General features: G+C 36.6%; 1 protein-coding gene across 1 annotated transcript in view; it reads left to right on the top strand.

Moving 5' to 3' along the window:
• PDSS2 (decaprenyl diphosphate synthase subunit 2) overlaps positions 1 to 25,268 on the top strand; it is a 113,388-nt gene that overhangs the window by 60,531 nt on the left and 27,589 nt on the right. The window contains exon 3 of the mRNA XM_066315212.1: positions 10,141 to 10,339. Within this exon, the coding sequence (XP_066171309.1) occupies positions 10,141 to 10,339 (199 nt within the window). The remainder of the gene's footprint in view (positions 1 to 10,140; positions 10,340 to 25,268) is intronic.

Raw genomic sequence — 25,268 nt, 5'->3', positions numbered from 1 at the left:
TTTCAAATTATTTCAAAGCACAGATAAAATTTTTTTGGTCAGTTTAACTAGGAAATTCTGTAAGTGGATTGTCAGACTGAGGATGTGCTATTAACATTGGTTTGTTCTTTAGCCACTGGCTAAGCATTTGTTGAGGGTGCAAGAAATCCAGGTTTGGCTTTCTTGAGAATTTGAAAGGATGCAAAAGTACTTCTCTGTCTGAATTTTCAGAAAATTTATCTAAACACAGGGATATAGGACATCTAGGTCAGGAATGCCTGAGTTTGTAATATTGTTTCCCTCCCGGTAACTTACTTAGCAGAGCAGGATCTGGAGTCCAGGTTTCCCACCTTTCTCTCCTGTAATCTCCTGCATACTGACTTTTTTCACTCTTTTGCCATCTGGCCGAATGAATAATTCAAGATTTTGTGTAACAGCAGAGTAACTCAGCAGGAATGGCTGAGGAAGGAGGTGTGGGGATGCCCTGGCCTGGAGAGCTGGGTGGCTGCCTGATGGGAGACCCAGGTTTCCAAGTGGTGCACCACATGCTTCAGAAGAGGAGCTTGGACTGGAAAGACAATTCTCTGCAGTAAGGTTGTCAGGTGGCATGTCCAGTACCTAAGTTCTTCCTCTCTTTCATGGTTTCATGACTTCCAAATGCTGGTTGACACTTGGAGTTTGGGGGACACTGGCATGTTTCTACGCAATAGATGTATCCTTGCTTGTGCTGACAAATCTTTGCTTTTGCCTCATTACATCTTTTCACCTCCGTACCATCTATAAACACAAGAAGGCAGGAAAATAAATGTCTGCAACAGTAATTTGCTAACTGGAAGTCAACATATGCAGCTGACTAGAAAGGTACTTTAAATCATCTTATAGGTGTTTTCTCAGAGATGACACTCTAGTTAATTGAGACAACTGTTTTTTCCACCTGCTGTGAAGGATGAGTTGCCTTTTGGACACTTAAATATTTCCGTGCTGTTAAAGCAGCAGATTGAAAAGCAGATGAGAAAGTTCAAAGCCAAGGCTGAAAGTTCAGTTTCAACTTTTAGTTTTCTGACTTTTGTTACTGTGTGTCACAACCTGTTGTTCTCACTTAGAGATATTAATTAGGAAATATCAAGTTTATTAATTTAAAATTGGTTATCTTTCTTCACAGCAAATGACAATGAATTTCATTCCTTTTATATCCTGTGTTAGATAATAGTTGAGAGAATAATAGATTCCAGGGACCTTTGATCTACCATTACTGTAAAATAAAAATAAAACTTATTCTTTTTTTCCCACTGACCATAATGATTTTAACCTTGTGTACTAATTTGAATGGGCTTGTGGGGGCAGAGTCTTAAATGAGACACAAATGAAGGAAAAATTGCTAATGCTGCCACTGTATATCTAATGAGCACTGTGTAATAAACCATAACCTCTTCAACATTTCTGTGGAAAATGGTGTGATTATTTTGGATGGCTGGCCCTCTGTGTATGGCTCATTACCATCTGGCATAATGTGTATTGATATAGCCTGTAATTGTCAACTCTTATTTGACATGCTGCCTTTAATAAATGTGACTTGCATGGCTAGAACCTCCTAATGATTATATAGAAAACTGTAATTAAATAAAATATGTATACTTATGTAAAATACACACCCTTATATCCATAAAATAATTTTGTAGAAGGTCTCTGTTTTTCTTTATCTCCTGTTCTTAGTGGGAATATCTGTATGTGTTCCCAGGTTAGTACTGCATTGCCAGTGTGGATACCTAAATATGCAAAGACAGACATGAATCTTGAGTGTAGGTTGTTTCCTCTTGCAAATACATTTTGAAATATTTATTTTCTATGCACAGTAAGACAGAATTAATATACCTGTCATAATAGAACAGGTTCTCTGCCTGATAGTGGCTTTGTATGCCCCTGTGCTGGGAATGGGAGGTAACTCTGGTGCGCCGAATGGGCTTTGGTTTTGGTGTTTCTCCTGAAGAACATGGCTGAAATAAATACATTTGTAAATCTCAGGGCTGTAAGTATTTATACCTCCTTACAGAAAAATGGGCTTCTCGCCAGTGGTAAGTTTTCAGATAGAAGGATGAACATATGCTGCTAAATCATCTTCTGTGTATTATCTGAAAAGTTTCCTTTCCTTGCCTTTACTGTTCATTCATATATAAACAACTAAGAGATATCATTCTGGCAGTCATATTGGCTGCCTTGCAAAACAGGATTTCCCCAACTTTAATAAATTTTAATATTTGTGCAATGGGTGTTCATCATTTGTTACCTTCAATGGCACTGATGATGGAGAGTCCATTGTTGCTCTTTGTAAGAGATTTTGGAAAGTGCCTTCCCTTTATTCTTTTTTGGATTTCCTTAGGTTCAGGCTACCGGATCTTATTTTGTTTGCTTGATAATCAGCATATTCTGTTGAATTTGTTTTCTGTAGTATAGATGCTTAAACTTTCTTTAAATATCTGTGACCAAATTTACTGATTCAATATTAGCTTTCTCCATGCATAAAATAACTTTTGTTCCTCACTTCATCTGTTTTCTTGGCTTTGATTGTTAGGACAAAAATGTTGACAAGAGTCACACTTTCTCAAACTCTTCATGACTGAAGTTTTCAGGTGATACTTTTTACTGATATCGGAAACTTAGGGTTAAGAGAAACACTACTTTTGCTAATATTCCCTTAAATCATCTGTGGATCGTACTGGTCTACTTGACCACAATTGCATTCTGTATCTTAGCTGATTATCTCAGATGACCTGTTCTTATACTCTCCTTCCACCCTTTTCCAAACTTTGGGTCCTTTCTTCTCGAAAGAGTCTGTAGTTCTGTATGTATGTGGTCTGCATTGAGATATTCTGATTGATCTTTTTTTTTGCATTGCATATTTTAACTTGAGTGAAGCATATTGAACCAACTCAGCTGACTCCGTGTTGAGGGTGGTTCACTCTCTTTGCTGTTTATTAACTGTGTTATTCCTTTTCTCTTGCCTTCTCTCCTGAGTGTAAGTTCTCTGGACCTGCTAACTGTAAAATCTTAGCCACTCCTGCTGTTCATGACCAATATTCACTTCTGGGCTAAGAGATATAAACACCTACTTGTGTAAATATGTTGCCTAAAATATAACAGGTTTACTACAGCTCCTTGCCTTTAAACGGTTTTGTTTCTGCTGAATCTTACATAATGGACGAATGCAGTTCTTAAAAGTTGTTCTTGGTTTTGAGGATTTTTAATAGATCTCTTTTTAAATTGCCTTTGCTCAGCTCCCTGTCCATCGCTGCATTTTCTCACCCAGTCCTTTAGCAATTTTCTTCCTTGCCTAGTTTCTCTGGTTTGTATTTGTTCCTATCAGTTTTTCAGTTTGTCTAAGCTAGATAGGGAAGGAATTATAGCTGATTCAACTTTGTCTAAACCTCTTTCTTTTTTTTTTTTTTTTTCTTTTTGTTTAATCAGCTGAGTCTTTTTAATTGGAGATTTGTGGCTTTTTGGTCATGTAGCAAAATATTCATAACGAGTTTCCAAAAAAGGATTCACATTTTTCTTTTTAATTTATCTAACTGATTCAGCTTGTTTTATCATTGAAAATGTTGCTCATGTATACTATATGCCTGTGAATTTTATCTGTCACATTTGTAAAGAATGTTTGTATACTGGTTTGGATTATATTGTTTTCATATAACAAAGGCACTGAACTCCCATTCACTGGTACCTAAATTTTTCTGGTATGAGATCTTTGTAGCAAATTTAATCTTTATGTGAGAGAATTCGGGTTAAATGCAACATTTCTTGAGCTGGCAAAATTCTTTTTAGAAATTCAGCTTAGAGTCAATACATTGTCAATATACCCAGGTATTGCCAATATACATTATTGCATGGGCGTATTGAACACTGAGTATCTGCATCATTATTTACAAAATGAGAGAAGTAGGTCTTTGAGGAAGTAAACATCTTAGCTTCTGCTATTACTTGATGAAGTACTTAATATAGTCTACATAGCTGTTCATATAGTCTATAGCAGATACTAACTGGAATTTCAGCCTGCTTTTTATTAGAAGTTTAAATCTTGATAATTGCCTTATAAAAACACAATATTGCATTTGACAGCTTTACTTCATTCTGGAAATGTGAATCTTCCCATAGGGATAACCAGTGATTTTAAAATGTGATTATGATATGTGATTTTATAAATTTGACAATATACTTATAAATTAGTAGCTCTAAATTTTATTATTGATTTTTTTACATCAGTGTTCAAGTAATCCAAGAAGTCTTTTTCCAGATAACTTACTATTTTTTTTCTTTCTATCTTTAGGTGAATACTCAGGTTTTTTCCTTTGGTTTGATCAGTTAGGTTAAGCTAGCCATCCTTCCTTTAAAAATAAAAAAGCCATAAAACCTAAGCTGTAAAGCTGTGGAGTTTTTTTACAATACTTACGTAAGTACTAGCTCATGTCTTGAGTCTGTTTCTTCTCAAGCAGTGTAGGAAGGATCTCTGAGAACAGGAAAAGTGATTGATACCTCCCTTTTTAAAGTTTCTAGTGCTTATGAAATCTGTAATAACTGAAATATGATCCAAAGCCATCTAAGTTTCACATATCCTGGTTTGTAGGGATTAAAAACATACCTAAACCAGTCACCCCATATCACTGTTCTTTTAATACCTGTCCCTTGCAAAACGTCCTTTGTATTCTTCTTGCTAATAAAGTCTCAACATGACAAGATCTGTCTGTACAGCAAGTGTATCTGGATTCTTACCGTGTCAGCCCAGCCTGCTTATTCCTCATAGTTCATACAGCTGCATTGTCACTGGTTTCTGGATCTTACAGTAGCTAGGTACTTCTTACTGAGCAGATTTCCTCCTGATATTTCCTTCTTTATTGGTCCCAGCCTGCGTGCCTGCCTCTGGGAACTGGAAAACATCAGTTTGACTTTAGTGATTCTGGTGGTATTTTCCTCCTGTCTTTTCAGATTAACACTTTTTCCTTTTATACCAAGCTTGAGGTAGCGATCCTTACCAAGATCTGTCTGGATTCTCTCACCTGTTTTCCATAAGTGATGCTTTTGTTTCCAGGCTGGGATTATTTTCTTTTTTTCAGGCTATGTGACTTGAAGTGTGCCGTGATAAGGCCAATCCTACTCAAGGAAAATGTGCTATAGGTTGTGATCACTGTTCTTATGGCCACTGAATATAGGAGTAAGCCAGACACAAGTTCAGGAGTTAGAGCTTTGTTTTGTTAGGGTGATTGTGCATTCTTGCCATCTGGTATGGGTGGCTGGCTCCCAGGCTGGAGGGCTCCTGGCTATGCTGTGGTGACACAGTGGTGGCCGTGTTGGCACATCAGTGGCACTGGTCAGAAACTGATACAAGTTAGTTCACTTGCCTGTTGCTGTCTGGAGTACAAAGTGGAATTGGTTGTTCTGTGATAGCTCTAACAGTGAAGCCAAGACCTGCAAAAATGCTTCTTCAAAATTCCTGCACTAAGGAAGGGAACAGGACCTTGACTTCAAGTCAGGCTTCTCACTCTCCACTGCCAGCTACCTACAATGCTTATGGAAACTGGCTTGCCAAGTTCAAGTGAATGGCTGCCCACTAAAAATCAGAAAACATTTTCAAATCCCAAAATGGGCTGAGGGAAGATCTTACTAAGACAAAATACGGTAAAGAACCTAAGCAATAATTAGTGGTGGGGGTGGCAGAGAGTGAAAATATGTTTTCAAAAATAAATAAATAGAAGTATATGAGGGAGCACTGGTAGAAATTTTGCTTCGAAAACTTTGTGATACTAGAAAGAGAAAGAGATGAAAGAGGTAGGATATGTAGCCAGTTTAAAAATAAACTGGTTGTTAGGAATGCAATTAAACACTACAGTCAACAAACTTCATAGACCTGGTGTCTTTCAGCTTGATTTATCTCTCAGATGGAAGATTTTCCTATATCTTAAAACCAAGATAGAAGGAACCACAGAAGTCTTGGTCTTTAACTTTATTAAAGGATAGGTGTGGGTAGATGTTTTCTGCTGATGAACAGATAGAAGAGTCGTGGTAATACGGTGAATATTTGGTGCTCTCCTCCAATCTGCTGCTTTACCCTGAAAATTTTTCCTGTTAGTGAAATCACAACATCTGCCACACATGTTGAGTGGCTTAAACACCTGCACCCCTGCCATTTAATTTCTTATAAAAGAGACTATACACCGAAGATGGGAATGAGACTTCCCATCACTATGATGCTATTTGTTACTCACTGCGTTGTTCCTCTAATCATGATTTATTAACCATGGCATTGACTTTGACAGGTGAATAGGAAAAAGAATGGTAAAAATTATTGTCCTTTCTTGTTGTGTAACTAAGTGAACTGTCTTGGTGCAGCACCACCCAGTACCCTGAGCATACAGGATCAACTTGAATGTAATTTAAACACCTTCTTGTCTTCGTAGCACTTTTCTTTGTGTTCACTGTTCACAAAAAAAGTAAAATCAGGTACCAAGTGCTGCCCAAATACATAGTCAGTACCTGAAATAATTACTTTGATTCTTTAGTTAAAGCTTTTTCATATGTAATTTTCCATTAAAGACACTATTTCTTTTTATTTCAAATTCATAGGTGTGTGTATATAAAGATTATTATAGTTGTCACTGAAATGGAATGGATGCTGATATTTTTAATTTTTTTTTTAATCCTGACTGTAAGGCTTTTCATTGAAACTAATCCTTTTTGTATTGAAGGGAAACTATTGAATTGACAATTACAAAGAAAATGTTCAAATCTTGGGTGTGTGCTGTTACTCACTTTAATTCAAAGCTTCAGTGATAAGAGTTCTTAAAGAATTTTTGATCTATCAGTTTCATTATCTTTGTTCATTGTAGTTGCTTCAAAAATTTTCAAATATGTTTTTTAATGGCTAATTTAAGTCTTTGGCCCATTTCTGTGAAATATCATGCCTAAAAATGACATTTTAATTACTATATATTTCTTTGCATAACCTGTCACCCTTGAGAAGCCTAGTGTAGCTGATAAAGAAAGGTAAACTAACTCAAGTTCAATACATCTGTACTATTTAATGTCTCATTTATCATATGTTGTACAGAATCCTGTTATTTCTTTTTAGAGTAGGACTTGAAATTAGGGATTTTGGTGGTGGTTTGCAGGGAATTCTTACTTCAGAGGTGAAAGGCGTTAGAAATGTGTAAGCATTTGATGATAAAGCTTTCCTGATTTTTAGCACACTTTCATTTAGGAACTTTGTATGTTTACAAATGTTGACTCTTTTCTCAGTACTACCTTGTACCAAAGTTAAGTGCAGGTAATTCTTGAGGCAGACACTTCTTTTTTTTTGTGACTGTAGGTTCTGGAGCAATAATAGGAGATGGAAGCAGTCAGAGTTTGTCATCCCGTTGCCCTGTTTCTAAGTCCAGTATTGCTAAAACATTATTTTTTTGCATGTTGGGATTGGCTGCTTTCAAATACAAAATTATTTAATCTGAATTGTATTCCAGATGGGGAAAGCTGTGTATAGTATTTCTTCAGCCATTTAGCAATAGCTTCATAACAGCAGTGTTTATTTGTGGGATACTGGTCTTTACAAGGAGGATCACATCAAGGATCCGCCTGTATCTGTGGCACTGTGGACTTGTTATTGTGCCTGGGTATTCTAGAGATTATCACAAAAAGCATTTAAAAATGCATTTCCTGAGATTTCTGCAATAGCATTGATTCTTGTATTTTTAGTCTGCTAGGGAGAGAGTGGAAGAGCAGTTTGTAAGATCAGAATTAGACATATATTATCTGCCTAATACGGTTCTTGTTAGCACAAATAATGTGAATACTATTTGAAGAACAAATGGATTATAGAAAAAGAAATGAAAACATCCAGATCCTGAGCATTTGGAAAGCATGACACTGATGTATTTGTGTAACCTTTTCATGAAGAGCGATGCTGAAGTCGAAGAGGGGATTTTCATTTCCTTCATTAAAAGCTTATTAAATGAAGAAATAGGACAGTCGTTGTTTTGCTTCAATAGTTGGGGGTCACAGAGGCGGGCCTGGTCTCCTCAGGATATTAATGCCTGCTTTCAGCTGGGGGAAATGAGCCGTCCCTGAGTTAGCTGCAGCTTTATGTGCTCGTCACTAGGGATCCCCATATGTCCTGGGATCTGCGGCAGTCGGAAATGGCAGAGCTCGGCGGCGGGGAGCAGAGGGCTCTCATTGCTATTCATAACAGGTAGCTCGGCTCAATCTGCCCAGAGCAAGTCTGTTTAATGTTGATCAGCTGTCCATCTGATAAACCGAATTGATACGGACATTTCCTCCAAGGGCTGCCCTGACAATGACAGCAGGAGCATCGGGATGTCTTGTTAGTCTTTTTCTCCGAGCTTGAAAATTTATTAACCCTTTGTTAGAGCCGAGCCAAGCATGATTACAATACTGCAACTGGGCTGTGTGAGTTTCTCCCTCTCCTCTTTGAAAAGCAGCCTCAACCTTCAGATTTATTGTCTACTTGGAGAATGACTGTTTTGGTTTTTGAATTGTTTTTGTCCGCATGGAGCCAACAATTTGTGAATTATAAAGGCAGCTTTTAGAACAGCTTAGGGTTTTTGTGCATGGCAAAATATATCAGGAACCCCTATTTATCCTCTCCCTCCAGCTCATCTGCCTTTTGTGTGCCTGCCCAGGCCATATGACCATCCCAGCTCTTCTCTCTTGCTAATTGGTACTGACCTCTGCCCTGAAACAGGTGCTGCTGGGGCTGTTCACAGGCCACATGTATTTGGGGCAGAAGGTGACTTTAGATTAATATGGTTTGGGGCAGTTGGAACACATGTGCACTGTCCAGAGGAAACAGAATTCATTTTCTCAGCACAGTGCTAGTACTGAGGCAGAATCTACCATATACTAGCAGGTGTATTTCTACATGAAGGTATGGAGCAGTTTGGTTACTCAATGAATCAGTACTTCATTTTTCACATTCTGAATAAGCACAGAGAACATAACAGGCCTTTGTACTGCATTGTAATTAATTACAACTTTAAGGCCTTTGGTCATCTGTTCAGTTCAGGGCATGAATTGCAGTTTTGCTCATATGTGAAATCTCCATGGCATAAAGGGAACTGCTTGAGTCAGAAAAGATGGGAATGTGCTGAAGATTCTGTAAGAATGAGTCCTGTGTGTATTCAGCATTAAAAAGATGCTCCAGCGCATTGCTCTGTTTCCCCCTCCCCTTGTCCCCGCACAGTTATTATGTCAGCTCAGAACGACAATGGAGTGTTGAACAAAGGTGACGTCTTTGGGCTCCTTGGAGTGACAGTCACTGTTAAGGGCTACGGGGTTGAATGGGGGAGGGGAGGAGGGGGGGGAGGAGAAGGCTGTACTAATGACTCTTTTTCTTGCCTTTTCCAAAAAATTAAAATAGAGAGCAAGCCTCTATGGAATATCCTCTGTGGTAAGCCTCTCAGAGGGATTTGTAACCACCAAACCCAGAATGTATCACACTATGTGTTGGAATAAGAAGTGACTTGTAAACCTATCTAGTAAAACTGACCCCTTTGCTAGACAGTCACCTTTGCTGCTTTTGACTAAAACCACCAGTGAAATACCATTAGTACACAGTTCTAAAACATTCAGCTGTTTTTCCTCTCCTGCCTGAACCCTTCCCCTTTGGTAGTATTGAGCTGCAAGGTATTCTGTTATTAATTTAACTCTAATTTGTGCAGTCATTGACTGCAGCATTCTTACGTTGTTTGGATTGGCTTGCTCAGGACTCCCCTGCTGATATGTCCTTTGTTTCTTTCCATCATTACTTTCTGCTTGGCATTTTCTTCATGTCACTGTCCCTCAAGCTTCTGGTAGACAAAACAGAAAAAGAAAGCACCATGAGGACTATATTGATTGTTTTGCTTTATTTTGTGAAAGAATTCAAACAAAGGGCAGCATTCTCCCAGGTGGAACCTGTGGTACCTGTGGCTTGCCTGGAAATACTTAGTGACAGTTCTCTGTGTTTAACATCTCCTGGTTGTGGCTTCTAGAAGTACATAGAAGAGCTACGTGATCATTAATAAATACCTGTTTAGCACATGTGGTCATTTGTTTATTTTTACTAAGAATCTCTGTTCTGTTCATAGCCTCAAACATAATTGTGCTTTTTCTTTCTTTCAGTCAAAGAAGTCTGGCTGAGATTACAGAGCTGATCCATACTGCCTTTCTGGTGCATCGTGGCATAGTAAACATCGGGGAGCTCAAGTCCTGTGATGGCCCACTGAAGGATATGCAGTTTGGGAATAAAATGGCTGTTTTGAGTGGAGATTTTCTTCTAGCAAATGCTTGCACAAGCCTTGCACAGTTGCAGAATACCAAGGTAAAAAGAAAAAATTCCTCTATTGCCAAAGCAAGTAAATATTAGCAAGTATTTTGAAAGAGAGGCCCCCTAAAAAAAATCAGCAATTATGTATGTATATATGGAACATCATTTAAAAATCAACATGCTTACATTATAGATGTAAATTTGAAAGGCTGCTGCTGCTGTGAACATGTTTACCACTCTTCTATGAAATTACTATGGTGAGGTCTTTTGTATACATTCTGAAGCACTGTAGTAATGGATGGGCGATTAATTTGGTGAATTTAAGGCGTATGAAGTGGCATCTTCATGACACATCAGGCTACAACACCTCTGATAAACTGGCAGCTGAAGACATGTTCAGTGTGTTATTTTCTTTTACTTTGTGCTTTGTGAAAGGTTTTCTGTCGTAGATAATTTGGGGAGCAAAAGGCTTTACTGCTTTGACTCAGGTGACTTTTTGCTTTTAATATTGTTAGGGATTTGTATTTGCCTCAATATTGGGTTGTCCTACTAACATGGATAAATTGGCTTTTAAAGGACAGCTGCAATCCAGCTGCTTAGCCAAACTATTTGGAAACTTTACAGGGAGATGTTTTTAATGAGAAACAAGTTGTGTATATGTATTATCTTAGAAAATGAAACTGATGGTGACATTAAGAGATCCTCTCTCTAGTCAGTTCTTCTTTTTGTCAGATAGGATCAGCTACACAAAGTCATTCTTGACCCCCATTTATCAACCTTGTTCTTAAAACCCCCCATGATGGAGAGAGATTCCTGGGCATCTCTGTGCCAGCCTAGTGTAACACCTAACTGCTTGTATGGCTGAAGAGCTAAGTGTGCCATTCCAGTGGAAACAGAAACACAGTACTCTTTTGCAGAGGTGCTTTTCATACATTTGAAGATTGCTGTTGTGTTATAATGTAAAATAAATGTTTGTCATGTGCAATTGTCAATAATCAGCATTGTAATTCTGAGCCTAAGGAGTCCACTTTTTCTCCTTGTGGTAGCTGAGTATTTTTGTACTCCTTTGATCATGGATATGACAGTTTCTCTCAGGAGTGGTGTCATTTTCTAACACAGAGCTGAGATTCGAGAGAAGAGACAGAAAATTAGATGTCAATCTACTGGAATAGTGGGTTAAGCCTTTATGGGGCTAACTTGTACTAAATATTGGAAAAAAAATTAAGTAGTCCATACCATAACCAAAATGGGGTGTAATTCATTTTAGTAATTATTATTAATTTGTATCGGTTCATTTTTTAGTACCCTGGAAGTTTCTCAAGACAGACCAAAGGATTTAACCCCACATCAGTTTTCTGTTTCAACATAAGAGGAAACTTTTACAAAATGTAGCAAGTATTACTTTGCATTTAGTACATCATTAAGTATTGCAGCAGGAATGTATAATCCCTGAAGACTTGCCAGGAAACAAGCCTACAGTGAAATGAAGCACAAGTGCAAAGAAATACTTTTTTTTTTTTTTTTAAAAGCAATCATTATACTGCATGTTGGAAAATTCTGCCAAAACATTTTAGCACTTTTTTTCATTTTTCTGACATCTAAATACTTTCATAGCTTCTACATACGATAAGTGGGATGCCATTATGGAAACTGATTGACTTAGTAAATTATTCTTTTTCATACGTCTAACCGTACTAGCAAAGTTAGAAAAATTGAAGTACAAGCTATAGAAATCTCTTGACAGGTGCAATGATTTAAACATACTGTATTTATTCTTTTGTAAATGATGAATTTTCAAATCTGGCATCTGTTTTTTAGCAGTGTGAAATAACTGTGACTTTTTTCCTTCATAATGTTTTGTGTTCTTTGATGTAAAAAGTAAAAATCACAGTACTGCTTTTTTTGCTGGCATTTAGCAAATTGGCTAATGAAGTGAGCAGCATTTTATTGTGCATGGTACTGACCGTGGTAGCTATAACCTCCATACACATGCATAGCTATTGTATAGACCAGAATTTAAATTAAAGGGGATTTTAACATAACTGAACTCGCTGCTACCAGGATAATTTTATTGTGCTGTTAAATTCTTGTCTGAGCTTGTGTATGATGCATTTATCTCTCTGCTTCTCTCGGGGCTGACAATTAGACGTGAAATTCTGTAGTCATAATGAAATGCAGAGCTATTTTATAATTGCCAAGGGTAAAATTAGCAAAGTCAATTATTTTCCCTTAGGCTTTTCCCTGTAGATATTAAAAGGCTGCAAGGTAATTGCCTTAGGTAACACTTTGATTTTTAAATAACATTAAATATAGGAATTGTTGTTGTTAATTCATAGTAATTTTCTTCTTCTTACTACTGTTACAGGATGTAACTGTAATGATGTTAACAAGAACCAAGGCTCAGGGTTTGTGGTTTTGGGATTTTCTTTTAAAGAAATGCTCATACCTCTCATAAGTTTGCTAAAGTTATGCCAAAGAAGATTTTGAGGTGGTGTTTTGGGTTTTCTGGCTTTTTATCTCTGAGGTACAAGGACTCTAGATTTCTTGAAATGTCAGTTAGAAATCCTCCTATAAGGTAAACTGCTGTTGTGCTATTACAAAATCATTGCAAATTTTGGGTTTTTTGAGCATATAGCAATTCAGAAGAAAGCATTCCCATTTTCTGCTTTGTGAAATCATGACACATTAGTTATGAATACAAAGTTGGCATCAACTGAAGCTTAAAATGTTGAAGGGCAGATGCATGTGTGTGCTGCATTTATGTAATCATGGCAAAGTTCTACATCTTTTAAGTTAATAAAAACTGTTGAAAATGAGCTAATTTCTTCAAAAACCTTTGCAGTACAAGATGTTAGATTGATCAGATCACGTGTTAACAATTCTTTTGTATCTTTTGTACATTCACATTAACTTTTTGATCACCTTATATAAACTAATCTTTTGGTGGCTCTTTTTTGCCTGCTGATTGCAGTGATGAATTATGTTGTTGATTGAAAATTATATTGATAAAATCTTACTTCAGAACTGCATCCTGTAATGGATTGTTTATTGCTAATGCATGGATTTTAGAACAGAATTGAGCCCAAAAATGAATTGGTTTAGGATCTTTTAGTAGTTGTTGTATCAATAGTGGTATGGTGAACCTTTGGCAAGGAAGGGAACGTTTGTGTTTTGCTACTTAACTAACAAGGCAGTAGTGTGTGGTAACGTGCTGATTTATTGGGTTGGGGTGTGTTTATATGGGATGACAGGGTTATTTTGATAGATTTTCTCATTTTGAGGTTGCAAGACTCTGATACTAGGATCTTGATAAGATGTATGTAATATATATGTGGAAGTCATTGTAAACATGTAGGTGTGGGGTGAAGGAAAAGTAAATTATGTTTGCCTAACAAAATAGGGTATCTCCTAGCTATCCTGTGGGATATGTGACCATAAGCAGTTTTAAATAAATGTACTAATAAATTATTAAGAAGTGTAAAATGATCCGTTCTTTGTTGCCATCTGAAGACAGTATGGCTTTAACATTTGTTACTTTGCTTTGCCAAGCCAAGGATGTGGGGATGAAACTGCTAAAAGCAAGTATTTTGAATGAAAGTCCTTCTTTGACTCTGGTAGCAAAAAGTGTTGGGTTTTGTCTTTGATTTCTGCTTATGTAACCTGTGCTTCCTGTGATATTTTTAGGCTGGCATTCAGATGCAAACATAGCAAGAGTAACAAACATTAATTGGCATTTTTGTCACCTGTCATGTGAACGTGAGATATGGGCATTTTACCACAAGTGAAGTGTGGATACTGACCATGATATTATCAAATAATATGCTTTTCCAGTGTTTATAACAGAGAATTTGGAAGAATCTGTCACAGCATTAAAGCTGGTGCTTCCTTTAGCATCTGAATCATCAGTTGTCTTACGAAACTATAGAGGAGGTGCTTAAAAGACATAATTAAAACCAGTCTTGATGCTCTTACACTCTAAAGAGAATGATACATAGAACTTCAGAAGGCTGAAATGGTGCATTTTAGTGCACTGACTAGAAAATGATGAAATGAACTGCAAATGCATTTTTTGCAACTTCATAAACTGATAAGAAGGGATCCCTTTGCATTTAAAGAAAGAAAATCCACAAACCAGCCAAATAACCAAAACAAAACCAGCAAAACACAGCATATACAAAACAAAAAATAAAGTCCCCAAAAGAAGAAAAGGCCTATCCCAAAAACCTGAAGTACATGTTATGGTACTGTTCTCTGTAGTTCTTACTGAAATCTCAAGAATTGACTCAATTTTTTGCCACTGTAATTGAGTAAATTCTTGAAATTATTAAACTCTTCACAGAAACACTTCTAAATCTCCAGGCTGAAAGCTTGGAATTGGATTTAAGAATCTTCCCTGTCAATGCAGAGCTCTGCCAGAAAACCACATTGTAGAGCATTGTTTTATTAAGTATTATTTGTTTGTAAATAAACAGTAGCACAGATGTAGTGCTTATATAGTGGTTCCATTTCCTTATGTTAAGTTATGTATTTCTAAAGACGTGTGTTGTTTATCAAATAAGCCTTGTGCTTACATAAACATCAGTAAGTTACTCATTTAAGTCTTCCTATGTCTTCCTGTTGCGCCCACCTGAAGGTGCCCTGCACTTTACATAAGAACTTTTATCATGAGCTATGGTTTCTACGCCTGTAGCACCGGTTGTGGTCTAATGGGGATGGCTCAGTTTGGAATTTAGGCAACTTGGTTCCTTGGTGTCCAGTGAAGGATACAGAGAATATCCTCTTTCTGAAATTACACCAGTTGCTTTTTTGATGTAAATTGGTAAATTGACATTTTTGGGCATTGACAAACAAGTCAGGTAGAATCTACAGTTTTAATTTTTACGTGTCATTTAACAAAGGTGTTACTTGTATCAAACTTCTATTCCTTGAACAATTTCAAGAGAAGAACATAAATTTGTAAAAAAGACCCATCACGAATCTGCCAAGAAATACCCTTTTGAAATGGAAACTACATGTTAATAGTTGCCAGTCTAAAGGCAACCATTAGCAGCTATTGACTTATAATAGATTCAAATTACCATCCCTCAGAGCAGTGCCTCATTTTGTTAGAGGTAAGTAGAAGGTCCTCCTTCGTAAATGTAGTTGAGATGAGTTATTTTCAGAGCAATGAAAGTTACTTTGAAAAAGATTTTTTTTTCATTATCTGTGGTGGAATATATGAACCATAATTATCTGCTAAGCATATATTTTATTATCTTTTACATAAAACAAACAGAGACCTTTATAATCTGAATTTTCCTACTAGGATTCAGTAACTTTATTGTTCAAAGAAGGCATAATGAAAAAAATCACAGAGAAACAGAGAAACATTGAGAACCAGAAGTAACATGTTCTCTCTCAGTTACAGTATTCATATAGAAAACTGAAGGTGGTGATAAAACCTTTGTCAAAACTTTTATGTATTTTTAATTGTTTTTAACTCTTTGCCTTTGCTCACATATTGACTTTCTTTTTCTTCCCTAATACAAGCTGCTATTGGAGATGAGTATCTTTAAAATGATCAACTTACAGAGCAGCTAGGTGACAGGAATTTGGTAAGAAGCAAAGATCAGATTAGATCAAATTAGATATAGAGACAGTTTATAAAGTTTGTAGTGATCTTGTCTTCTTGAGGGGAAAAAAAAAACCTTCAAATTTTTATGTAGAGAGCTGAATAAAGAGCTTTTCTGAAGCACTTTATCATGTGTGTCTTGCTGTATCTTTCCCTGAGGCAATGTTTGATGATGATGTACTGGACAAGATAAGGAGCAGGATAGTATCTATATTGTTGAGTATTTTTGTTTTAATTTAGTATTTTAGCGTGCCACAGGGGCATCTCAAAACCAGACACTACTGAAAAATATAGATAAGCTTAAAGATCTGTGATTTATGGGAAAGTACACTTAAGAAACACTGCTTTGTCTGGATCCTGAAGGAGAAGAAAGCCAAGAAAGAATTCTAATGTTTTTGAATGCTTAAACTAATGGGAGATGACACAGCAACATAGCTAACGTGATTGTATTATTACATAATAAAACTCTTCCTTAGGCAACCCTAAATAAGCAGTTCTGTATCTTAAAATATTGAGATACATACTGAATATTGTCATACAATTTAGCATAGCTTTTATTGGAGAATGCAAACGCACTTAAGTACTGAGAAATACATAATAATTATGTATGAATCATAATGAAGAAAAGTGTTATTTGTTATAATTATTATATTTAATGGCACCAAAATGTACTCATTTACATACCCTTAGAGAGGTAAAATTAGGTTTCATTTTCTGTAAAGTAAAACAAAAGAGATGATAATTGAAACAAACTTTATGTTCATTTATTGGACATGTATTGCTTTATCTTCCAAATGTTCTCAGACACTGGATTTTTAATAAGATTTATTTACTGAAATTTTATCATGTGAAATTCCTTCGGTAGGAAAACAGCAATTTTTGCAATCATTGGTACAAGAATTGAGGCATTGGGCAGGGGGGAATCTTGTATGTTGTAGATAAAAGGTTAAAATCCATTGGAATCTTGGTAATCAAATTTTTCCCAAACTACTGCTGTAAATTTTTTGTCTAGAATTTCTGCTGTCATTAGAGGCAATAGCTTTTATTGATGCCTTGGGAAGGCTGACCTGGAGCAGAGACTGGACAGAGCTAAGAGAATAAAGTAGGTATTTATGAAAGCCTTTAGTGTACACCTTGGGCAGTACAAGAGCCTGGCCAGAGTCCCATCCTTTTTGTTTTCACTCTTCAGTTCACCGTTGATTATGCTTTTGGGCCTCAATCTTATAACAGTTGTCCTTGGTCTCCATCTGGGAAAGGATCTGTTTTGTCTGCCTACTCTGTGAAGAGAGTTTACTAACACTTAATATGAAGCTCAGAACTACACACCTAGGCAGCAGAGAATCTGAAAAACATGAAAGTTAAAACTTAAGGCATCATTATGATATTGATGATGACAATAAAACTGTAGAATGATGCAGGATGCTTACTGTATTGTACTCTTCCCGTTGTCTCTTTTGGTGCATGTGTCTGTGGAAGTTTCCTAGCCAGTGCATCTTTTGCCATTGTTCTCAAGAAGTAGCCCCTAAAATAACACCCGAGCAATCGGTTTTCTGAATATTTCACAGCATTTTTTCTATTTCACTTTTGCTGTGTATAACCAGTAATATAATTGAATATTTGTAAAATTTCATTACCTTAATGGCTGTGGTTATATGTTTGAAAAGTAATTTTTTAGAGAAGTTTAATTAGAGGATTAGGTGACACAGCCTTTTAACTTATTAATTCAATTAAAATTCTAAAAATTAGACTTAATCTGTAATTGTGGTAATGTTAGAAACCGGCTCATTTTAGATCAGTAAGTGTCCTGTTGCATTGCAATAAATGTCAGCTTAACTTAACAGCCTTCATTCCTAATCAGTGCATTCCTCAAATAGGTTTATCTTTTACCTTGGTGGCCTTTTGCACCTGTACTGGTTTTTAAAGCTAATGCTTTGAAAAGCTTTCCCAAAGTTAGACTCCATGGGGGTTAGTATATGTCTGCATGGAAAGAGTATATTTTTCTGTGATTCTTGGCCATGGCACTACTGGAAAATTTTATGTTTAGATTTCAATCTGTTTTCTGTCCTCCTACTTCTGCATGAAAAAACACTTCTAAAAAGAAACAGTGATTTCCGCCACTTCCCTCATGGATGTCTGTGACTTATAAACAGTGCCTTGAAGCAGAATGATTGCTGCAGAACGTGGAAAGACTGAAACTGAGACTGGTAGCAGATTATGTCATCACAGGTATGGTTGTATCATCAAATCTAGATTAAAGTCTTTCCCAAAAATACGCTGCAAGAATATTTTGAAAGCCCCAAGGCACAGTGCTGTTGAGAACAGAATTGTGAGTGTTCGAGATTTGCCTCAATGTCACGTTGACCAAGCAACTGACAGTCTCGGGAAGTTTTCCATTCAGTTCTGATGAATTTTCATTGGCCTACCAAAGATCTTTACACCAATTTGCACAAAGTCCATGCAATATTCTTGTCTCTGAATCATCTCAGTAACAATTTCCTCAACTTACATCTGAATTCACCTTCGTCATAGCAATCAGACGTGTCTTTCTGCTTCTCTGGTGTGCCCAGCAGACCAAAGTCAATGTTTACTGCTTGAGTTCATGAACCAAATACCTGTCATTATTCCAGGTAAATATTGTCTTCCTCAGAGATAAACTGCACAGCTGCTTCTAACACCTGGTTTAGTAATTCTTTTCCTTATAGAGCTGCTGTTTGCCTCATAATTAACAGAATGGTCTGGAAGATACGGATCTGCCATCTGCATGAAAGAGAGGGCTTTTCAGAGATGACTAAATGAACGAGAAGTTAAAAACGAAAGAAACTGATGAAAGGCTGAATCTGGTGAAAGTCAAAGGTCATTCATCATCTCAGGACAATCACTTTACCTGGCAAACGAATTCTGGGTAGTTGGGGTCTGTTTCTCTTATGTTTGCTCCCTTAACGTACAGCACTGAATTGGCAGTTGTCTAGTGATGAACACGAATACTTCAAGAGTCAAAAATATTTACAAGCTTGAGATGTGCATGTTGCACATTTATTTATTTATTTATTTATAGATATTTATATTTAATTGAATGTTAAAGTCAAATTTTGGAGGAAAAGTTTTTTCTTTTTTTAAAGTCAAACCCCTTTACTTTTCAGAGAAATTGCCTTTGAAAGATTTAAGACATTCATTAAAAAGTATTTAATATTTCTGTGACTCTTAACAAGAATATGTATCCAAAATGATTGCCAGAATATGTAGCAGATAGATATCCAAAAGAAAGCAAAATTTATTCTAAGAAATTGAAGTAATGAAAACTTTCAGGAGTATGATGTTTCATTCTCCGTGAGATGCATACTGTGGGAAAGGGCTCTCATGAGCCAGCAGTTCTGCTTCTTCATTCACTACTAAATTAGAATAGGTATTTGCTCTGCCTGTGTTTCTTAAACAGAGATGTTTGTTACAGCTTTTTTTTTTTTCACAGCGTGAATAATCTTCATGGAGGAATTTGTTGCTAAATAGCTCTAGCTTTACAAAAATTATAAAATGAAAATGGATTTTCACAGAGAGTACCAGTGAAATTTCTTCAGCAAAAGCACTGGAAGAGGCTGCACAGTGAAGTGGTTGAGACACCACGCATGGAGATCTTTAAAAGATGTGTAAATGTGACACTTAGAGACATGGTTTAGCTGTGGATTTGACAGTCCTGGGTTTAGTTTCGACTTAATGATCTTAAATGTCTTTTCTAGCCTAACGATTCTGTGATTCTAAGGTGGTGTTCTCCAGAAGTGATACTTGCAATGTCAGCTTCATTCTCTTTGTAGCTGGAGTTGAATATCACAAGTTTTGTTTCCATGGCTTTATTTGAAATCTGTTTCTCAAACATAGTAGGATTGCTGTTAAGAGAGCATAGAAGGATAAAAAGCAATCATATCTGTATTGGGTGAAATGCCATCCCAGTATTATCTGAAACAGACCTTTTTTTTTTTTTTTTTTTTTTTTTGTATGTGTGAGTATTTAATATATACTAGCTTTCATCTTTGGATGCATGGAGTATTTGGCTCTAGAGGTGGATTTTTATGACAAGGCAGTTAATACACAGTTTTGCAGGACTGGAGGTTACAGTGGTTAGTATATAGTCAGCTGTCCACCTGTAGTATGGCTTCAACCAACAATACACTTTAAAAGAAGGAAAATATATTTTTGTGATTATTTGTTTCCAATTCAAAGCTGTTAGCAATAGCAATAACAATCTAAGATTTGTTAGCATGGCCTTTCTTAGTCTCTCAAGAATATAATTATTTATAATAGGGAAATCTGTTCCTAGTAAAATCAGTGAACTTAACTCTTACCTAAGAGAATATTTGTTACCAGCTCTGTAACCTTGATTGTATTATTTCAAAGATGAAGAAGGTTGTTATTGGTGCTGCAGATGTAAATATGTAAAATCATCTGTGGTCCTCCTCCAGCAGCTGCTGGTGTCACAGAATGGTTGAGATTGACAGAGATCTCTGGAGATCATGTAGTCCAAAGCCCCTGTTCAAACAGGGTCAGCTAGAGACAGTTACTCAGGACTATGTCCAAACAGTTTTTAAATATCTCCAAAAATGGAGACTTTGCAACCCCTTTGGGCAACCTGACACATTGTTGGATGCCCTGACAATAATAATAGACTGTTTCCCTGTATCGAGATCACATTTTGTGTTCTCATTTGTTCCTGTTGCCTCATCCTGTCAGTGGGCACTGTTGAGGAGAATTTGGCTCCCTCTTCTGCATTCCTTCCCATCAGGTGTTTATACCCGTTATACTGTAGGAGAAGCTAAAATATATGTGCCATGTAAATAGGGCAATAAAATATATATCCTCCCCTCTCTTTCACTGCTGTAAAGCCTGTCTTTAAAATAAAGCTTTCTACGGTAAAGTTTGTTGTAAAAGTGCCTTAACATCTTGAGTGATTTCAGTGTAATAGTACGGTAAAATGCATAAAATTTTAGCAGTAATAAAAATGAGTTAATTGTATTTTTATTCAAAGTGCTGATGTATTTCACTTCTTGTTGGCTAGCAAGAATACTGAATTCCTAGATGAAGTGTAACTGCTTGTTAATATTAGTGTTTTGAAATTCAACAGCATTTCACTTAGAGTCTAGAATCTGATTGCTGCTACGCCTGGTAAAGGAGGTTGTTGATTTGTTAGTTTAACAAACATCTGCAGCTTCGTTAAGTTGATTCCATCTGTCAGATGCTAAATGGTCTTACTTCTGATTGACATTTGTTCAGGTACAGACTGTTCAAAATAGTAAATGCTACTTGCAGGTACCATTTGTGTTATTCACTTTAATCCTCAATTCATATGCGAACGTATCCCAGTTTGGTGGTTGTCTGGAGCAGCATGACTGGGAGTAGTGTTTTGTTGAGTACTTCAGTGCAAGGATCTGCTGCCGTGGATCTGCAAAGGTATTAAGAAACTGTGTAAGGTATCGTGTGGAAGTAGACAAGGAAAATTATAATTCTTCTGTTGGTTATATTGTCCTTAAGGAAAATGACTGAATTATGCACTAAAAGTCTTTACACTGATGAAATCCAATTCTGTAGATAGTGCTACATCAGCATAAAAAGGGTAACTTGACACCAGTGAAAATCCCTAAGGCAGACTGACCTTAAGGTAGATATTTAACAATATTAGCAATTTTCAAATCAACAGCTGCTGATTTTTTTTTTATGTCTTAGAAGCACCTTTTTAACAAGTAGTGGGGTTGGATGCTGTGTTTACACTGTATTGTTATATTGTAGTTGGCTACTAATTCATCATTAACAGAATGAAGAAAACCGTAACTCTGTTTTCCAAGACCACTGTGCCTGCTAGAAAGGAAAATTGCTGTTCTTCCTGTGTGTTTACTACTAAGAGAGAACCAGAACAAAAAACCAGTAAAGCTCAAGATGATTTCAAACAATAAATCCAGTAGGATTCAATAAACATTAAATTAAAAAAAACATTCTCTGGGCTGGCACACTTGGTTATCTCTATGACTAACGATGTTTGGGGAGATTACCAGGAAAGAAAACTGAATTTCACTGCTCTTGGTACTCCTTACAGTTTTTGCATGCCTCTTTTTTTTTATCATTATTGAACAATCAAAGTCCCAAATCAGCTCTTTGCTGAGTTTTGTCTTTAGCTTCCAATGTTGCAATGTTGCTGGGTCAAATGCAGGAGGATATTTAAGGGCTTTCTGTGGAATTTTTGAGTGTTGGAGTATTTCCCAAATTGCTACTTTTTTGGGGAGGGAACTGCAAGCTGAAGGAATTCTTATCTGTGTATTTAGTAGCTCCTAACCATCTAATTTTCTTCTTTATTTGTGTGGAGAAGTCCTGCTACATTTTCAAATCTACACATCAGCAACAAGGATTAGGGTCTGTCATAGCAGATGTGTGAGGAAAGGATATTATTTCAACATAAGGATGGAAGGAATTACTTGTGGTCCTTCTTGGAAGGAATTTGGCAAAGCTAAGAAGCTTGTCAATAGAAATTGTGAGGGATGAAGAGCAAAGATCTAGCCATTGCTGTGTTCTTCCTAGGGCTGTTTCCTGTCTTCCCACAAGAGCTTCATCCTTTCTGTTATGTTTCCATTGAAAATATCCAATAGAGTCTGGAGAGGCACCACATTACTGCTCAGAAACAGAGTGATCTGTGTAATCAATTCCATTTCAGCTGTTGAATTTAAAATAAAATGACCATTCTTTGAATGGAGCTCAGAGTCATTCCTTTTGTAAACTGTGAGGAAAACCAGGGAAAAAAACAATAAGTGGTTTTTTGTTATGTTGCAGCAAACTTTTAACAAAGTATTTTGAAGACAAGTGAAGAGAGCAAAGTGCTTGAGTTGCTGAATTGACGGCACCAATGTTGTGTTTTCATCCAGGTTGTTTAGAAACATTGTGAAGGATGAGTGGGGCTCAGAATCCATTCTTTTCATTGTGCTTGATAGAGTCTGAATCATGTCTTTTCACTCTGGAGAAAGTATTCTACCAAAATGTCTTCTATTCTGTGATTTCACTGCATTCCTTCTAGCATAGTCTTTCACTTCCATTAAAATGTACCTCTTTTTCTACAGACAGAGTTGAATCTTTCACGACAGTCAACTGCAGTCATGAACTGGGCTGCTGTACTTGAAACAGTGAACATGTGGCCCTATTCTGTGACACCATGTATGATGGCTTGGGAGTTCTGAACTCTTATAGATAAGTCCTCAGGAAACTACATAAAATTATGATTTCAGGAAAATTAAGGAGAACATTCATCAAGTGATTTGTTGGATGTCGGGAGTAATTTTCTGAACTAAGTGAATTACCAATATTTTAAGTTATTTCTTCAAGTAATATTGAATAATTAGGCTCAAAGTAAATTTAAAGAGTCTTGAAGGGCTAAAGTTGTGCCTTTTTAATAAACAAGCTGCTACACAAGAAAAGGGTGTGTTAAGTTTTACCAAATTTCTGAACTTTAACCCAACATAACTCTTCTGGGACTGAAACACACATAGTCTTTTGGACCATTTCATATTTGAATGAATTTGAGAGGTCAGAGCATGTGTTCTACCTTGCTGTGGAATGAGCAGTCAAAATGGTTGTGTCCAGAATTTATGTCATGTTATATACACTTAGTCTGCCTAAATAGTAGGAGAGATTTTAGCTTTAACAGTCGTTCTCTTTTGCCTGGATTCATCCTAAACTGGTGGCCTTTGTGTTGACTTTTTAAAAGCAGAAGAGATCACATCTCTACAAAAACTGTTGAATTAATACTTCCTTAGGGGAAAAAAACCAAAAAAGACACTGGCAGAACCATTGAAAAACGTGTTTAAAGGGTGTGAAATCACTTGCATGTGCATTTGTCACCTACAAGTAATGGGTCATCCCCTGGGCCTACCCATTCGTGGGGATTCTGGAGGGGCAGAAAACAGCACTTCGGGAGATGCTGATGCAGAGTGGAAAAATAGAGTGAAGTTTGAAATGAAAAATAGAGTGGAAGTTTGTCTTCTCTAAATATGTGGTTGCTCCTGTTCATCCTGACTACCTATGAGGGGCCAGACTTCTCAAAAACATATTGTAGAGTAGAAAATAGTGGGAAGAGATGTTGTGAATAGGCTTCCTTTGGTCTCTTTTGAGATGCTGTTTTCAAGCACTAATTCTGGCTTGCTTTCTTCTAATCCTTTCAGTAGTCCTTTCTTCTCTTTGCTCATCTCTCAACCTTTTTAAAATGGAGCTCAACTGTCAAATGAGAAAAGAAGCAGTTGAGAGCACTTCATTTTTCATCTAACTTTCTTTCTCCTCAGACCTGCATCTCAGAAATGTCAGCACTGGTCAGGCAGAAAGGCAGCAATGAGAATGAAGACAGCTTGGATACTGTTTTCTGCTCTTGCGCTGGCATACTGCATGATTTTCTGGAAGATCAGTTCACTGTTGCCGTTTTCCCCTCATATAAAACAGTAGGGAATAAATTTAACAGATGTTGATTGCTTTCAAATTTTCTGATGAAAAGTGCTACATAAGAGCTAGACAGTGTATCATTTCATGAATCCTACTGAATCCGTAATAATTTTTCTTCCTCTGTCGTTTTGGGATGTAGAGGAAAATTGCCTGGTTTCCTCGTTTCTTATTTCTTTCCCCAGTGCTCAGGACCCCAGGCCACTGATGTTAAGCAGGAGATGCTTTTCATAGATCGGATTAAGAGTTGGTGAGGTAACAAAGTCTCATGCAGGCATCCCACTGTGCTCTTGAAACTAGAATTTCATCCCTGGTAGTGATCTGTATAGTCCTACATTTACATTAAAAGTGTGTATATATATATACACACACATATATATATACATACATATATATATATGTTTGGAAAGAAAGAGGGTAATATTAGTACTAAATTCTCACTAACATATAGTGCTCAGTATGTCACTAAATGGTATTTAATATAAGGATTCTTCTAAATACTTGATGTATAATTCTCCTAAGATGTTTTATAAACTCAAAGAGGAAGAAGTACAATTGTTCACAAATGTTTCACCAAGCTTATTTTAAGTCAGTTAAAATCGCCTTTGAGAGTAGAGTTGCACTAAAAAGAGGGAGGAGAGATGGAAAAAAGAAACCCCAAAACAGGGTCCTGCTCAGTCTAGAGTTTCATGCAAGAGAGGAAAAGGTCTAGTTATCCAGAGCCAGCTGCATTGTTAAAAGTTCATACTATCACTTTGACATTTAGAGTAGGACTTTGTGTCTTTGTAAATTCCTCTTCGTATTACCAGTGTAGGTCTCTGAGCTCAGACCATTTCACAAACCATAACATTTTTGAGTGAGTGATTGATCTGTATTATGTGTCCTAGCCATCAGAAGAATCTTGGGATGTTGCTTGTA

Source organism: Sylvia atricapilla, chromosome 3 (assembly GCF_009819655.1).
Source record: "Sylvia atricapilla isolate bSylAtr1 chromosome 3, bSylAtr1.pri, whole genome shotgun sequence".
In the NCBI taxonomy this organism is placed as follows: domain Eukaryota; kingdom Metazoa; phylum Chordata; class Aves; order Passeriformes; family Sylviidae; genus Sylvia; species Sylvia atricapilla.
The sequence above is the reverse complement of the archived record's forward strand: the minus strand, read 5'-3'. Positions and strand labels throughout refer to the sequence as shown.